The sequence below is a fragment of the Sparus aurata genome, chromosome 16 (assembly GCF_900880675.1).
Source record: "Sparus aurata chromosome 16, fSpaAur1.1, whole genome shotgun sequence".
Classification (NCBI taxonomy): domain Eukaryota; kingdom Metazoa; phylum Chordata; class Actinopteri; order Spariformes; family Sparidae; genus Sparus; species Sparus aurata.
This window is the reverse complement of record NC_044202.1, coordinates 21,084,808-21,103,115: the sequence shown is the minus strand read 5'-3', so window position 1 is coordinate 21,103,115 and position 18,308 is coordinate 21,084,808. Positions and strand designations below refer to the sequence as shown.

Here is an 18,308-nt window from a genome sequence, read left to right as displayed (position 1 = left end):
GACCACAGAGCAGCCAACACCCCTGTCTATCTTTAGAGCAGGGAATCCACCCAAGAGCTGTCAGTCCAGCCGCCAAATCCAGGACTGCTAAAACTCTCCAGACCCCCAAACACTAACAGCATCATTCAGAGACATACACCCGCCCACCACACACACACACACACACAGACAGTGATACTGTTAGATGTGGAGGTATTTCGAAGAAAAGAGTAAATAAATCAGGCCTCTGCTTCATCAGTTGGTCTTACGTAAGAGCAGCTTGCCCTCTGAATGTCGCAGAGAAAGAAGAAAAAAAATGAAAAACAACTTTTTTTTTTTTAAATGCTTGCAAAAAGGAGAAAAGATTTATCTACTCTAAAAGTTAACTCAATACCTAATTTTTCTTGGACTCCACCTTTGTTTTTCCAAGTGCTGGGAACTGTGAATAAAAAGGTCAAAGAAATAACGCTTTGAAAAAAAACCACAGAAAAAAAACAAAAAACGAGTTGTATTAAATTTGTGAAATAGAAAATTACTGCTGCTGAAAAAAAAAAAAAAGATTAATGACTCTGGCTGAGGGCTTTGTGGATCTCACTGGTGCTGCGCTGTGAAGCACTTAATAAATCACTGCTGTACATACAAGGAATTAATAAGGATGGTGTGTTTTCATGGTTTGTGTTGGTGCCAGATCCCAGAGAGCCTGATTTGGCCCCGGCTCTAATCTGTTTTTTCAAAAGTCACCTTAACAGCCTGCTGGTACCTCGCTCCCCCTCCTGATCCGAGCACAAACACAAGAAAGAGGGGTGATCCCCTCTGCTCTCATTACAGTCTCTTTAAGATGAATTAACGCACGAGATGAATATAATCCTGCAGGAATGGCTTGACACACTGATGTGTATTTGTATGTTATTGTGTTATGGGTGTGTATTTTCTGGAGCCAGTCATAAAGTGGAAATAAATCTTTTGGCTTCCGTGTTTCTTCTCTCCGTGGATCAGACCGAGGTGGCTTCATTACCCACATGTCCTCGTCGTGACTAACAGGACCACAGGACCGATGCAGCAACCTCCATCACCTTCTCACGGTTTGGTTAGGTTTAGTAAAATATTGTGAGTGGTCTTATATAAATGTTACTTATGTAACTTCGCTCCCTCAGTAAGTTAGAATAACTCTCCGTTGACTTGGTTTCGCACCAGACAGGGACAGCAGACGTTCCCTCTGTGCGCTCTGACTCTACTTCACCTACTTGTAATAATTACTGCAGTCACTAGATGTCGCTGCCTAACAGGAAATGTAAATATGGGTCGTAATAAGCTGCTTTCACAGTCGACCTCTGTGGCCGTCCTTCTGATGAGGTCAGGCTGCTTTGTCCAGGGGCCCTCACAAAAGAATCTGGGGAATTTCAGTGCCTAAAGCTTCTTTCTTTAAGCATATATTAAGAGAAATCCAATGTAATCAAACTTAAATAATTTAAAACTTATAATGTGTTTATTTCAGGCAAAAGGTCTTTTCTAGTTAAAGACTAAAGGAGGACTGTGAAGTTTTCAAACTCCAAAATCCAACTCAAGCGTCACAGAATATTTAGCAACAGTATGAGCACTATTTAGGAATATTTTAAGACAGAATTGAAATTGTTGCTGCGAGTCACTGAGTGTCTCCATCCGGTGCTACACAATATGGTCCATTTATCTGCTTTCAGGAATAAAGTTCAGGAAGACATCTCCAGGTGTGCAACGTGTCCTGATGTTGAGTCGATCTCTGCAGAGGTGTTTCTACCATCAGCACACATGAAGGTCATCAGTGTGGAGGATATATTATGCTCATTTTGAAATTCAATTTAGGATCACATCTAAATGACTCAACTGTGTTGGAGCACAAGTGTGTATTTACTGCTTAGTAGTTTCGCCCAATACATTTCAGAGGGCGTGTGGATGTGATGTGTAATGTGGCGGCGTATTGTTCCAGTCCAGGGCTGGAGTTATTGTGTTACACAGAGGAGGTGACGCTGGAGGCTGTGGGTGCACACCGCAGGACCGCGACACCAGAGAACGGGATTTATGTCCTCCGTCCTGGTGCTGTTGTGTTTAGGCTCAGCTGAGGCTTGAGGTTCAGGTGGCTTTGCCTGAATATTGAAAATGTAATTATATTCTGTGTTGTGCTTTAAATCAGTGTTGACATCAACATATGAATGTTGAAGGCTGGGACACTATTCAAAACATAACAGACAGTGGGTTCATCCCTTTTTACATATACTCAACTGAAAACAGCACAAAGACAATATCTTTAATATTTCAGTGTGTGCAAGTACAATTAAAAGCTGTGGTAGTTTATTGTGTGTGTGTGTGGGTGTGTGTGTGTGTGTGTGCGTGTGCGTGTGTGTGTGTGTGTGTGTGTGTGTGTGTTACCTATAAAAAGGTACACATGTTGAGCAGATTTCACTAATAATGATGTGTAATTATCATGTTAGTCAGTAGTTTTTTGCAGGCAGCAGATCTACATTGAGAACACCGTTTTATTGTATTTTAAATGTTAATAAATCTTTAATTACAGATTTATTAACAGTTTTTTTTTTAAAGATGATGTTTTGGGGTTGCTGCCTTTATTGGTTAGTTCACGTAGTTTAACGAGGCCTCAGCCTCCGCTCGGGGCTCGGGAGCGTTCAGGGGAGCGAGCAGGACCGCTGGGCCAGATTTATAAAACTGACTTCAACACAACATGTCAGCATATTGTAAAAGATTTTCTGAATATGTGATATATATAAAAGACATCAGCACAACTGAAACACAGCCCAGGTGTAACTTCAAAACGAGATGTCGTATCTAAAAGGTTCGGATAAAAAGATATTTAAAAAAAAAAAAAAAAAAAATGCTGTAGCTGCATTAAATATTAAAGATAAGATAATTTACCATTTTATTTTTTATGTATGATGAGTTTGTTACAGACTGGACTGAGATCAGGTGTGCAGCAGGAGGACAGACAGGAGCTGCGGGCCTCTCCTCCGTTCCGCATCCTCACTGATTCATCTTTGTATGCGTAACAGAAACTGACACGCGGCCTGTCAGCGAGACCTTCCTGAGCGCTGAGGGTCTTCAGGATGCATACATTGATTCTCAAGCATATTTTTAATGAGTCAAATTAATAAAAAAAAAAAAAAAAAAGGAACGACCAAACAGTTTAATCTGTTGGTGATCCAGCAGCAAAAATTATTTTTTAAATATTTTAGTATAAAATACATATTTATAAAGTATTTTTAAAATTAAACATGCCACTTAAACTGTAACAGATCGACATGCTAAAGCTCTGTACACCTGAGGAAGGTGATTTTCAATCCATCTGAATTCACGATCCAGTCCTCGGAGGACGGATCCTTTGTTTCAGTGGAACTTGTCACCTCCTCTCCTCTGAAGCAGCTCGGCCTGACTCCGGCCTGGCGTCGGTAGCTGCTGTCTGACTGTCCGCTGTGCAGTCCGCACAGATTACAGTGCAGCTGTCGGGACGCGTGTCCGCAGCGTTCTGATGATAAAACATATTTCATCATCACCAACAAATGCAGTGGAGCGGCTCCTGCTCACACTGTCAGTAACACCGCACTGTAGCTGACGTTACAGCAGAACCTGAACAACAGAAGTCATCGACCCGGAGGTGAAGAACAGATGTGCGGAGATGTTCACACCAACGGCAAATAAAATATTGATTTAAATCAGGAATCACTTAATATCACCAACGCATCCACACACGCCTGCTGCTCCACGCGCATAATACCACTGCAGAAAATACGAGTGGTGCATTCAATGTCCGTTCACATCAACCTCCAACTGTTTCTAAACAAATCTGACACGCTGGAAGAAAAACTTTATTTTTTTTCTATATGCATGGAAACATTAAAGAATGACTGCATACTCATATTCTTGTGTTTTTTTAAATATGACAGGCAGATATGATATATATTTTTCTGAATATACAGTGTGATTTATTTTTAGTCATAGTTATTTCCATTATTCCCTTCCACCTCCGTAACACTGGATCTAAACCAGTGTTTCTCAGGTGTGTTACTTCTCCCAGTGTGTGCTGTGGTGTGAGGCTCCAACACACTCTGAATGGGAATATAAAGAGAGAGAGAGAGAGAGAGCTCGCAGCAGGAGCAGCTCATACGGGCCGAACGCTTCTGGGCTGCTCAAGTGGAAAAACGTGAGGCTCAACTAGTCACTGCAGCAGTGTCCAGTGTCAGAGCTCTGTCAGGCCCACGGCTCATTAAAGCAGCAAATGATCATTTTAACAGGATGAGGATCGGTTTACTTTACTGACTGGTGGCGAGCACTAACACCATTACAGCCTCATTAATCCACCGGTCCGCACACAGACAATCATCTGATGACCTAATGAGTAATAAAACAATTTGTTACGAGACACAAATAAATCACGTGTCCCTGTGAGGACGTGTAGAACACCTCCAGAACTCTCTGGTCAGATCAACATACAGTCGGTGCAGGTAAACACTACAATCAGACATGTTCAGGTTTAAATAACAAAGAGTGTCTCCAGTGTCCACTGTCAGCGTCCTGCAGCCTGACAGCAGAGGCATGAAGGACGGATATTATGTTATGATATAATATGTTTCAGCTTCCGGGCCAATCAGTAACACGTGAAGTCACAATCACAGCTAAACGAACTGCCAGCGTTATTTCTAGTTTTACGGTGTGCAAAGTATCTGCATGTGGTTTGTCCCAGTGGTGTTGCCGTAGCTCAGCAAAAAGGGAAGGTGGAGAGGAGAGGAGAGGAGGGGAGAGGAGGATGTATCGTTATTTCAGGCCGACTCTGTTAATCTAATCTTTTTCAATACATAATCTATCAGCCATTAATGCAACACATAACAAAAAACAAACATGCCATGTGACCGTGAGATGAGTGTGGGGGCTGCTGATTGGCTGTGTTCCTCTTGTGTGTGACAGATGTGCGTCTCTACCACTGAGGACACTTTACAAACTAATGAGTGAATCTAATAGACCTGATCATAGATCGTCATTGATTCTGAGCTGCAGGACTCAAAGATAAAGAAGAGATTACACGAGAACACCAGCCTCCACCCAGCAGCGCACCGTCACCTGGAGGTGTCTGACTTTACGGTCCAGAGATCACAGTGAATTGTTCCTGTGTTTCATCCTAAATAAACTTATTTCTAAACGTGATAGTCTGGATGTTATTTCAAAGCCTGCTCCATAGTGATAATTATTTGTATCTCGTGTATGTTATTATATATGTATAAATAAATACAATAAAATTAAATCTTTATTTTACTTACATAAATGATAAAGTGACGCGCTGATCTCCGAGCTCTGACCTTTCTCTAAGACTCAGTCGTGACGTGAGTCTTATTTTGAAAACCAATGTTCTTAGTTTTTATTTTTTTTTCTCTTGTGGCGAAATATAAAATCTATAATCGTATTTTACCTGACACAAATATCATGTACAGCTCAATTTCTAATTACTCACGCGCGCGTCTCCAGCTCACATTCACATCAGGAGGACAGTTTTCCGTTTGTAAGTTAGAGACGCTCAGGACCAGGACCGGGACCAGGACCGGGACCAGGACCAGTCAGAGGTCATGATGCGGCCTACATGTTGTCGCTGCTCGGAGACGCGCTTCACGCAGCCACTATGCGGTTCCACAGCAGGTATGTGACGGTCCGGCTGACGGCAGGTGAGGTTCTACTTTTGACGCACGCGCGCTAGGTGTTTGGGTTTTGGACTGAGCGCACCCTGCAGGAGAGCCTCCGTGAGTCTGTCCTCTCTGTCTACAGGAGGCCTGCTGTTTAAACCACGAAGAAAAAAAAAGCCAGACAACGTGTTTGTGATGTTTCATTAGTATTTTAATGTATACTCGTTATCCTTTTACGTAGGTTTTCTTATTTTCAAAATAAAGTAACAGAAGAAACTGGTGCTGTTGTTGACGCAGCTCAGTGCGGCTGCGCTCCGCCGCGGGCTGTTTCCCCTGCGGCCGGCTGAGCGCAATGAATAATGTTACAACGGAAGAAAAATACCAGAATTACAACATTTAATATCCATAAAAATGTCACATATAACATTACGATATATTCAGACGTGTCAGTCGGTCCGCCGGGCGTCACGTCCCGGCGCGACTTCAGCTACAAAAAGACTTAAATTAAATATAAATAGCGGACACAGAATCAATAATAAAATGTAGATATGTACAACTGTGCAACATGGCGACACGTCAGATCACAGCGGCGGCACGTGGCGGGGTCCGCCACACTGAGCGCGGGTCACTATCAGCTGTCTGAGTCCACCTCGCTTTTACTCTCCTCCGGCTTCTCCGCGGACGTTTTGGTGGATTTGTTCCATTTCTGAGAGTTCTCTGATTCCTCTGATGAAGACCGTTTCTGCCTCCTCCACTTCGCGCGTCTGTTTTTGAACCAAACCTATACGTGACAGAGAAAGAGAGTTTTAGTGTCTCCACCAGAAGGGTGTGTGCTCCTCTAGTTCCGTCTGAAGGCCAGCGTCAGCCCGGAGCAGGCCGACCGGAGGCCGCGCGTCACGGACACGAGTCAGCTCTCTGCGCGCAGACTGAGACTGAGACCGCCAGGGTTCATTTTACTGCAGCAGCTTTGATTCTTCCGGACTCTTTACTGCGTGAGGAACAGGGGCTGCTCCTTGAACTGATCCAGGTTTTTGTTTTACTTTATCAAAAACGTATATAAAATGATCTGATAACCTGCGACAAGATCATCGGACGAATCTTAATATATTATTATATAGTATTACTGTAACGCCAAAATAACTGGACCCGTAGACTATTTATTATTGTCATTATTATTATTATTATTATTATTATTATTATTATTATTATTATTATCACTGGGCCTACAGGAAATATATTTTGTCTTTTGTAGTTCAGGTGGATCACAGCTCTGTTTCAAATTAATTCAAACTGCACACACAACAAAATAATAATAATCATAATAATGATAAATGTAATCTGCGGCTGCAGTACATCTCCTCTCTGTGATCACTGGACTGACTGTGCTCATATCTGTGACCTACTTTTGATTTGACTGCGTCAGTTTTATTTTGTATTTATTTTATTCTAAATGAAGAATGAGCTGCCGTTAGACTGTGGAGAGGCCCGAGACCACAGCCCGCTCCTCTATTCTCCTTTCTTGTCTTTTCTTTTCTTTTCTTTCTTTCTTTCTTTCTTTCCTTTCCTTTCTTTTCTTCTCTGTTGTTGGTTTTGTGTTGTTCTTCCCTTCAGTTCAGACACTACCCTTCCAAACTTCTCGCTTTACGAGATCATTGCATTTCATTTAATTACGTCAGTTCTTCGTTTCATAGTTAACCGTTGATTGCATTGGTGTTAACATTTAACTGCTCAATTATGATTTTATAATCAGAGTCAGCGGCTGCACCGACAAACACTCAGCGGAGGAAGGTGTTATAGAAGGACTGATCGATGAGAGCGCAATAATAATAATATCATGAAAAGTCTCCTCTTCTTAAAACTCAACTAATAATAATAAAAATAATAATAATAAAACAACATTATTATTTATAACAATAAAATAATACTAATTATAATACAATATTATGAATAATAATACTACTAACAATAATAATATCAACAATAATAATAATGATAATAATAATGTGAACGGGTCTCCGTGTCTAACAATATTCTGAGGTGCAGGATGAGAGCAGCTCGGTCGGTTCTGCCTGCGTTGGACCGTGAAACAATCAGAACCGTACGAGTTCATCAAAGGACGCAGGAAGCTGTACTGACCTCGACCTTCTCCTCCCGGAGGTGGACTTTGCGGGCCAGCTGCTCCCTGGTGCCCACGTCCGGGTACTTGGTCTCCTGGAACAGGCCCTCCAGAGCCTCCAGCTGCTCGTCGGTGAAGATGGTGCGGTGCCGCCGCTTCCTGCGGCAGTGCAGCTGGTTGAGGAGCTGCAGCTCGGTCCGCGACAGGCTGCTCATGTTCATGTAGGACATCATCTGGTGCGGGACCGGAGAGATCAGCACCGAGCCCGGGCTGTCGTAGCCTGCACGGTGAGAGCGGAGAAGACATGGAGTCACACACATGCACACAGTGTCCTGATGGGTCTTCTTCTTCAGGATCACAGCTGGTGCGTAAAGAAGGAGGATATTTAAACTTTGGAATACGTTCTGTCATTTCATGCGCGCGAATATATTAGTTCATGCTTTTAAAAAATCAACTCAAACTGTGAAAAGCAGCGAGGACATTTGTTCCGGTGTCTGGAAATTTTTTCAGTGCGAAGAATTGCACAGTTTAACGTGTGCGTTAATACCGCTGCACTCGGTTATTTTACTCCGAAGATCAGAAATACATATTTAGTCGTGGCAGAAATGTACCTCTAGATTTAAAGATGTCCAGCATCATGGGACGCATGGAGACTTTCAAATACATTCATATTAAATGTTATCGAACATTTTGTGGGTTTATTAGAGAGCCTGTAAACACATTGGTTTATATTTTCGTTACTGTTCCTGAGGAAAAAGTTCTAATTAAAAGTTCGGCTCTGCGCTGATTTCTGAGGAGTTCCACGCTACAATAATTGTCAAAGTCGGTGCAAAGACAGCGGGAGTCTGGCGTCCTACCTGCCGGGATGCAGGGGCACTGCTGCGGGCTGAGGCCGGGCACAGAGCTGCAGCACGGCGGACCTCCTCCGGCGCCCTGGACGTGCAGCTGTCCGTAGTAGTAACCGTTATATCCAATCCGGGTCCCGTTCACGGACTGAATCCCGGGGGGAGAAGGTCCGCAAGTAGCCGAGTACAGTCCGTTGTAGTCGGTGTAGATAGAGTCCGTGAGGCCGGCGGACAGCACCACCGGGCCGCTCCGGTGCAGCAGCAGCGGCTCCTTGCAGCTCGGCCGGCCGGACAGGATGCTGTCTATGCTGAACATCCCGGCGGGCATCACACCGGTGCGCGGCGGCTCGGGAACAGGACGGGAAGAACTGGACGGGTTGAAAAGTGCTCGGTCAGATAAAATGTCCTCCACAAAGAGTTCCGGGGGAAAAAAGTTCTCTTAAAACTGCGTCATGATGTGCTCTGGAGGCTACTTTTCTTCCCTGCATGCGCGAATCCGCGAGCTCGTCTCGGGGATGCGGACTGTCGGGTTTAGTGGGACCAGTTAGAGCAGGGCTGGTTTTTATAGGCTGCTGACGTCACGGCGGAGCGGCGGCTCTGGGATCAGCTGCTGCAGCTCGCGCCGTGAGCGGCCACAGGTCTGTGTATTGAGAATTAATTCAATTAAGATTATCCGCGCTGTTTGCAGACTTTTGGAAACTCTGCTGCGGGTCAGCGGGCTCTGCCTGCAGAGTAATCCGATTATTTCCTTGTCAGCGGAGGCATCATAATGTATGGAGCACGATGAGGCGACACTGGGCCTCCGGTCAGAACAGAGGGATTCATCAGAATCTACAAATTATACCGGTCCAACACATGTAGTCGGAACCGGGGATCAGAGGAGGGAAACAGTTTTTGTTGCGTATAAATTGAACAAGTCGTTTAAAACTCACTGCAGCCTGACGAAACTCTGCGCGCGCATTTACATTAAAGATAATTATTAATTAACCAAGTCGCATTCTAATGTCAGGCCTGCTGATTAAAATCAGAACCAACACGTTGAATTGTATGTAATTAATAAAGAGGTAAGTATGGATGTTGTGTGTCTTTAAATGATTATTATAATTCTTCTTATCATCTGACCGGCCGGCTCGCCTGTACATGAACGCATGATGTGACTGTATGTGCAGTGAACTGTCTGTCTGTCGGCCTCTCTCCCTCCAACGCTAAATGAATGTTATCCATATTTCCATGTCAGACGGAAGCCACTGAGCATTATATCTGGCCCTCATTTCATTATCCGCGCGGCTCGGCTCTCCGCGGGGCGCAGATCGGCGCGTTTCCTGCGCGGCAGCGGCTCCTCTCTGCGGGTCAACAACAGCCCAACACTTCCCCCCTGACCGGGATAAGATAACGACCCATTATCGCCTCCATTCAGCGCGGAGAGAGAGAACTTATTGCATATTTACGTGGCTAATCAACACGGGCTGAGTGGTTGGAGGAGGTGGTGCTCATGGGGGCTGTGGAGGAACGTGGATTCCCGGTTCAGACCTTAATGGGACTCATGATTGCATTTAGCACTCAAAGGGGTCTTAACACATGCTCATGTCAGGCTGACTGATAAGTTTGTGATTCGAAGCTGCGCCGCTTACTTAGAGATGAGGGATGATTAGCGCGCTCAATGTCCTCCGCTAATGCCTCCGAACAGTTCGCTGGAATCACCTCCACGCACCAACATATGACTTACAGTCATCAGTTTACAGGTGAATACACATATTGATCCCGGCACACTGAACTCAGACACCTCAGAGGAGAGGGAAGGAGGGAGCGCGTGTAGAGGTTACCTGTCTGTCAACATATTCTGTCTGTCTGTCTTATCAGGCGACGCAGTTAACAAGGTAACTACTATAAGTCCTTATAATACACAGTGCGATCATATAATTACAAGTCGATGTGCTGTCTTGTGTCTGTGTGTGATATTTTATTGTCTTTATGAATTTCTTTTCTCTGTGGATCTTCGTCAGCTCATCAGAACAGTCCTGCTTTACTTACATCTAACCCTTCTGTCCGCGCCGGACACGTCACATCTGACCCTGACCCTCCTACACCTGACCCCATCGGTCACGTGCACCACGTGTATTAAATCATGACCGTGGCTTGAGGCCATACATCGTCTGTAAATGATGACGTGTCATAAGCGATATTTCGTCCTGGTTTAAAAGGCTCATTACAGTGAAGTGACGTCAGCGTCTGAACTCGACAGACTGTCCTGTACGCGCCTCTGTATCCACACTGCTGATGGTTATTGATCACCAGCAGTCTATCTACGGCATCAAAACTAACGATTATTATTTAGAAAAACATTAGAAATATTTGATATCCAGTCCAAACATTTAGGAAATGATTATGAGGAGGTTTTAAAATCTAGATATATTTATTACGTATTATGCATATCATGTTTATCATGTATATTATGTATAGTATATATATTGCGTATACATATATTTCACAGTTAATCCTAAACACACTGTGCTGTTATTTCATAGGGTCCAGCCTCAGATCGACTCTCCTCTCTGTGACTGTCCTCACTGCAGCAGGACAGAAGTGAATCACTGGATCTGGTCTCTTTAACACCATCACACCCTGACACTGTCACCTGGGTTCACTGTCACCTGTGAGTATACAGCAACACCACCGACCAGTTTGTCATTATAAATAATATATGCATTATATATGTTTGTCCAATGCTGGATTTACCAGCTGGCCCAAATCTAAGTTTAGAAATATTAAAAATCTTCAGAAATTAATCATGTTCTACAATATGTACAAAGTTCAACTTAACTTAATGTACAACTCAACTTAATAATAATAATAACAATAATAATAATAATAACCATACTCATAATCATTTACATAATAATGATAATAATAATAGTAATAATTCAATGTTACATCAGCTCCATGTTTGATTGATCAGAACCATCCACTTTATAATGTGTGGAAATGGAGGATTTATAAATGTATTCATCACTTTATAACAAGCAGTGTTAATAAAGGATGAAGTCACAGCTCATTAATTTTTAGATGATGGTTATTTCACTGTGAACAAACAATAAAATGCTTCACAAACTATTTATTGAGCAAAAATGTAAAGGCCATCCTCATAATGATTATAGATGCACTACACAGTATTTATTAACCATATACAAAGTGTTAAACATCAGTTACGGCTTTATAATAAACAGTTGTTTTAATCAATGATTTTTATTGTCTGTTAACAGTGAAGCAACTCAACCACAGTGCAGTTAACTACAAATGTGCCGTTTATAAATGATGGATATTACAGAGTGTGACCTACATGTGGGCTGTGAGGGTTAAAGGCCGGCGGTTACCTGAAGGCATCGCGCCATCAGCGGAGGATTAATGCTTCTCGCTCAGAGTTTAATTCAGTGAGGATGAAACCCTCTCGCCTCTTAATCACTTCTGCTCAGGAGGAGTTCACAGGAACACTCTGCAGCTCAGTGTATAGTCATTCTACACACGCTGGCACCCACACACAAATCAAAAACAGGATTTCTAGATTTAAGATAAGATTTAAATTATATTCCCTATCTGTATTCCAGCTCAAATCATTCGAAGCATTTGAAGGTGGCACATTGTATTCTGGCCCACGAGGATGAGTTTCCGTCCTGTGCCGCAGCCTGGATGAGAGAGGAGCTCTGCCGTGAGCCTTTTCATATGGAAACACGTTGCTGCTGCTGCTGCTGCTGCTCTGTAATACAGTCACACTGTGATCCCAGCCCAGCGCAGAGTGGGAGAGAAGAAAACAGGCCCAGATACTGTTATTATTTTCACATTTATTTCTATATTTCTACTTCCAAGTGGCAGTGAAAGGACCGAATCAAAAGGGATTGCTGTAAAACGAAACGTCCATTTGAAAAATAAAAGCCGGGGAAAAGTGCGGTGAAGGCAGCACTTATAGGTGAATAGAAGCGTCAATCAGGCTGCAGATGGAGGCTGAAGACTCACAAAGCTACAATAGCGGATGCATCTTTATATATCAGAGCCCTGATCTGTAAAACCTGGTTAAATACGGCAAATAAAAACAGGGAGACTTGGTAATGCATCCTTCAGAGAGGGATAAATACATGGTGAGGCCGGCCAGGCTTTCACTCTGATGTCTCCTTCCATCTGACTGCAGCCGCATCTGCATCATTTACATAATCACAACATCCGGAAAATACCCAATACAGACAGGCAGACAAGCAGACAGACAGACAGACAGATAGATAGATAGATAGATAGATAGATAGATAGATAGATAGATAGATAGATAGATAGATAGATAGATAGATAGATAGATGTGTGATGGTGGGAGAATCAGCAGGATTTGAACGTATCCCCATCTGTATCTGTGTTGGGATCTGACCCACACTATGACAGCCGGCTCTTCACATTTAAGTCTGAGTCTCTAGTTTAAACGTGCTCTGTGTTGTACTCGTTTGCACACAGGAGAATGAACAGAGGCGCCTGCATGTAGAATGCAAAAGAGAGCTGGACTGACTCAGTGCTCTGGGGTTTAGATCCCATCCTGCACAGACGATCCATCCAGAAGCTGATGTCAGCTTGGTGTTGGAGCACTGTCGCTGATCAGGACGTGTGTTCACGTGCGTCGTGCAAACTGAAGTGATGAAGGGGTTTTTTGGCGGCTCCTGAAATTGTACCGACTTGATGCCGTGTCCTGTTGATGTTTGTTCATAGATACATTCATATCAAAAAGCATTTCATCAAATTGAAGCACACTGTCACAAACTCACCGACACAAACGGGGATCAGGGTTTGATTTTAGCATTTTAAATAAACAACGTTAATGCCACACTTTATGATATTCATCTTTGATAAATGGTTCATTTAAAGTTGCTTTATAAACCATTTAATAAGCAGTTGTTTATCATAAAGTTTATGATAGTTTACAATTATTTGCTAAATACTTTGTAAAGCATTTTATTATTTACCGTGAAATAATAGCTAAAGTTGAATAACTCTATTTTACCATTCATTGATGAAGGTTGTTATAAAGTGTGACCATACTTGGTGATATGATTAAATATGACATGATTTAGTTTTTCTGTTACTGTTACTAACTTTCACTCTGACTGTCACTCTTATTATTTTAACAATTACTAGTATTTTTTTTATCATTTATTCAATTTATTTATTCAATTTATTTAGGATGACCGCTTGAGATGCAGCATCTCGTTTTCGTCATCACCTGTGATATTTGTCACCGTTTCTTCTAACATCGTCCATCCTGGTGAACACAATGCAACGGGATGGTGACAATACAATGAATGTGTGTGTGAATGTGAGTGATTGACACACACACACAGATACACATGCAGGCTGGTGCGGTGCCAGACAGGCCTGTGTGTGTGTGTGTCTGTGTCTGTTTACTTCCTGTGTATTTGAAAGGAGACTTGGAGAACTTAATTAACAGACCTCTTACAATCCCATTTATCATGGTGGACACTCACACACACACACACACACACACACATAAAATGGCTCCAAGCACTGAGATCTTAAATTGATTTGAACGCCCTCGCTCTCGCACCCACTTCAGATTTCATCTTAAATAACGTCTGCTCAGATCAGAGCTTCGGGAGACTCGCAGTAAACCAGACGAGCCTTATGGAGCCAATTTATCTAATTTCATGTTTGTTTGTTTGTTTTTTTCATTTTAAATCAAGTCTCCAGCTGCTTCAGTTGTTTAGCAGAGCGCTGCAACTCTGTTTTACTAAGAAGCTCCAGAAATGTTCTGTGGACGACGACACTTCACCTGACTTTATGTCATCAGGAGGCGGAGAGGAGCACTGGGTGAACTGCTCCTTTAACCATAACCTAAATCTTATTTCTTAATAACCGTAAGTGTCCTCATTACAAACACACACACACACACACACACACACACACAGACATCCAGATGTATTGTTCATGTCAAAGACAGCATATAGAGGCTGCAGCCGTCTACACTGCCTGGCCAGGGCTGCGTTCACCGGCCACGATGAAGCCCATGTGTTGCCCAGAACCACCCCCATCCCCTCCCTCTCCACACACACACACACCGAACACACACACACACACACACTTTGTTTGAGAACTGTAGAACTGCTTGGTTCTCAAACAAAACCACAAAGTGCCTGTGGCCTGACCACAAATGTAATATCTGCCTCACACATCAAAGCACACGAATCACAAAATGTAGTTTTTGTTCAGCACTCTTGTTCTTCACACACGAGGTTCAGTGAGTTGTAAACGGAATAATCCTTGCACATAAAGGCCTCTGCCTACTGGAAACCCAGTGGTGGGGATGAAGGATGCTTCCTGACAGTCCATGCTTCTTCTCGGAGACACACGCATCCTGAAGACAAACATGTCCTCTTTCACAGCTGCATGAGGAAAACTCATTAGAGACATTTTATCAATCTGAATCACAACAGGAACTGGGTCAGTTATACGGTCCCACCAGCTCTGCACACTGAAGAAGTAAGATTCCAATTAAAAGACATAAAAATACAGAATCATTTGTCTCCTTTCAGCATGAGTCAGTAAACCACTGAGGGATTAAACATGTCTTCTACCAAAAACACAAACAAAGAAAACACACAAAACCTTAGAGAGGATCTGAAAATGTCTGACTCTGGCTACTCCTGGTGGTGCTACCAGAGATTACACTGACAACATCTCACACACACACACACACACACACTGCAGCAGCTGTGTGGAACATTTTAATTTGTCGACACATGAAAACAAACACCAACAACACAAGCTGACAGATGCTGTGATCACATGTAGTTTTTAAAGGGTAAATATCTGTATTTCTTAAAACTGTCGCTACAATAATCTAAAAAAACCCAAAACATAATAATATGGCGAGACGTCAGTGTTTCCTGTTAGCATTGTATTTATCAGTTTCTAAATATTACACAGAGAAGCTTTACACTAGTTAGGCACTTTCAGTGTATAAAATGCATGTAAAATGTACTGTACAACACAAGTTCAATCACAAAAAGAAAACATGCCTTTAATGAAAAGGATTAACTATATATATATATATGTATATATATATAAATGTGTATATATGTTTGTATATATATGTATATATATATACATATATATATATATGAATACATATATATGTATGTATGTGAATATATATATATGTATATAAATATATAAATATATATACATTTATAGATATAAATAGATGTATTTAGAAATATATATATATATATATATATATATACATATATATATATATATATATATATATATATATATATATATATATATATATATATGATATATATATATGATATGAGTCCAAGCCCATCAGTGATGCTCTCACTGACGGGCTTGGACTCACTCGACATGGACTGACTGCCAGCGGTGCATTATACACTTCTACAACTAGAGCCACAGACGCTCCCTGACAGTCTAACTCTGGCTAACAGCCGACAGCCGGCCCGCTGTGTCGGGGCCCTGACCTCACCTGACGTCCTCCTTTGCTCCTCCTATCTTTACTGTCCCCGCAGAGCTTTGTCTCTTCACTGTTAACACATGTTGTTCTTGTTGCCATTTGCTGAAACGACTGATGCGTTCGTGATTCATGATGAGGAAATGATCTTCTTCTCGTTATGAAACTGTTGAGTAAAATGTTTGAAACCAACCATAAATACAACAACAGGACCTCGAGTGTTAAAATGTTACAGCATAGAAGCAAAGTGTTCACACGAATGCTGCCACGTCAAATGGATTTCATGGTTGAAACTGTCCATACAGTGGCTTACTCAGATGAAAACAGTGCAAACAAATCAGCGTGTTCTTATTTCCCGTGGTTTCGTCAATGAAATGCACTTTAGAGGGCATTTAAGTCTGTCTCCCATTTGGGCTGATTTTCCTAAGAACAGCCCTGAGCTGCTGGCGGCAGCGAGAGTTCAGATTTCAGCAGTCACATGAATATACAGACTATTCAAAGAGGGGGCGAATTCAAACACGTCCATTTTCAAAATGGCAGTGTGGTACCTGCCATTGAGCCATTGCCTGTGTCCAGTCATTTTCAACTTAAATGGTTTCACTTCAGTGCTAACGTCATGCTGTCAGAGGACAGAAAAGGCCCAGCCTCTTTCTTTCAGGGGTCATCAATCATTCATTATAACCAGAATCCATCAGCCAATCCTGGTAATTACTGATTACAGGCAGCCAGTCATGTGGCAGGATCAAGGAAACACACTCACACACACACACACACACACACACACACACACACACACACACACACATGCTGTCTGACCGCGTGTCATGTCAAGGATCAGAAACACATTTACACATTAGAGGGTCTGAAACATGCTCTCTGACTGCCCCCGTCTTTTCACAGAGGTGCTACTTAACACACTTTGGAATTATAAGAAATTCAAATCAGCTCCGCAGACGGTGGCAGGAACATAATGGAACCTAGAATTATTCTATCAAAACAAGTCAGCACACAGGCAGCCGGCATGGACTGAACACATTAGAATTTAAAACTCAACCCCGCACTGCACTTTAGAATGTTTTTTTTCACACATTCACATAGGATCCACATGAAAGCGGGCGAAGGAGCCACTTAGAGCGTATTTACATCCAGCTGCCTTTACTCCTGACTGCTCAATGTACGCTTTCACTTCATTACACTTTTCTCTTCCAGTCAAATCAGATGTTTACAGTTAACATCCTCCACTTTATTGCTGTGCTTATTGCAAAAACTAGTGCCTAATCAACATTAGCCATAGGCCACCCGAAGTACCATTGTAGGGCATCGTCATCGGTCATAACTCTCTATGTACCATGTTTTCTTTTGTACTCTAACAATGGTGACATGTTGAGACTTCTGGAGGAGAGAGTTCGGTGCAGAGCCAGACCTTCTGGAGGAATCATTACCCAGAGAATTGTTCACAGACAAGGTGATGTTTTAAATCTGTATTCGCTGGTTTACAACCATGTAGAGGATAAGGCACGAAGACCCTGTCAGTGTAAGAGAGCTCAGATCTGATCTCTTTCAGTTCGCGGTAGGAGGACCGGCTATCAGAGAGCAGATGATGGAGAGAGAGGTGACATGATGACATAAAGCAGCTTTCAGGCAGCTGCGTTTCGGCATGTGTTTCTGCTTCCAGTAGCTCTGGTGTATGGCCCAGACGTGGACAGTGTCCAGGGCTGGTGGTAATCACTTCTATCACACAATGCTGATCTCGGATCTGTTCTCGCTGCAGTGGTGAGGCAGCTGGAGCCCGCCTGACCTGAACACAAAAAAAAACTAGGAAACCAGTAACATTTTTTTGCAAATCTGTCTTTTCCACAAACCACATTTCCCATAATCCCTTTAGTTTTTTTTTTCTGATTTCAGTCTTCTTTTTGATCAGCCAGCTGCCATCTGCAGAGAAACTCCTCTGAGTGTATTTGCACAGGACGGAGCTAAATATTTACCAACTGTTCTACTTTAAATAGCTCGCTTGACCCAGATTTACCAACACTTCACATTCATATTACATTTAAGCAACTACCGCCACTACTATATGACCGTTCTGTGTGTTGGACCGTTTCAAGTTTTGGCCCAGGACGAGAAAAAAAATCTGTACATGAACAAGGTGAACAACGCTACAGACACAGGAGACTTACTCACATAACAGAGGGAGA

At 42.6% G+C, this 18,308-nt stretch overlaps 1 protein-coding gene across 1 annotated transcript; it reads right to left on the bottom strand.

Annotated features, from left to right (window-relative positions):
* Positions 1-5,826: 5,826 nt before the first annotated feature.
* On the bottom strand, positions 5,827-9,116 carry gsc (goosecoid). The gene is made up of 3 exons (XM_030443343.1): positions 8,607-9,116; positions 7,770-8,029; positions 5,827-6,414 (listed from the first exon to the last, which is right to left on the bottom strand). The coding sequence occupies exons 1-3, from the start codon at positions 8,920-8,922 to the stop codon at positions 6,265-6,267; spliced, it is 726 nt and encodes a 241-aa protein (XP_030299203.1). The 5' UTR covers positions 8,923-9,116; the 3' UTR covers positions 5,827-6,264.
* Between the last annotated feature and the right edge of the window lie 9,192 nt (positions 9,117-18,308).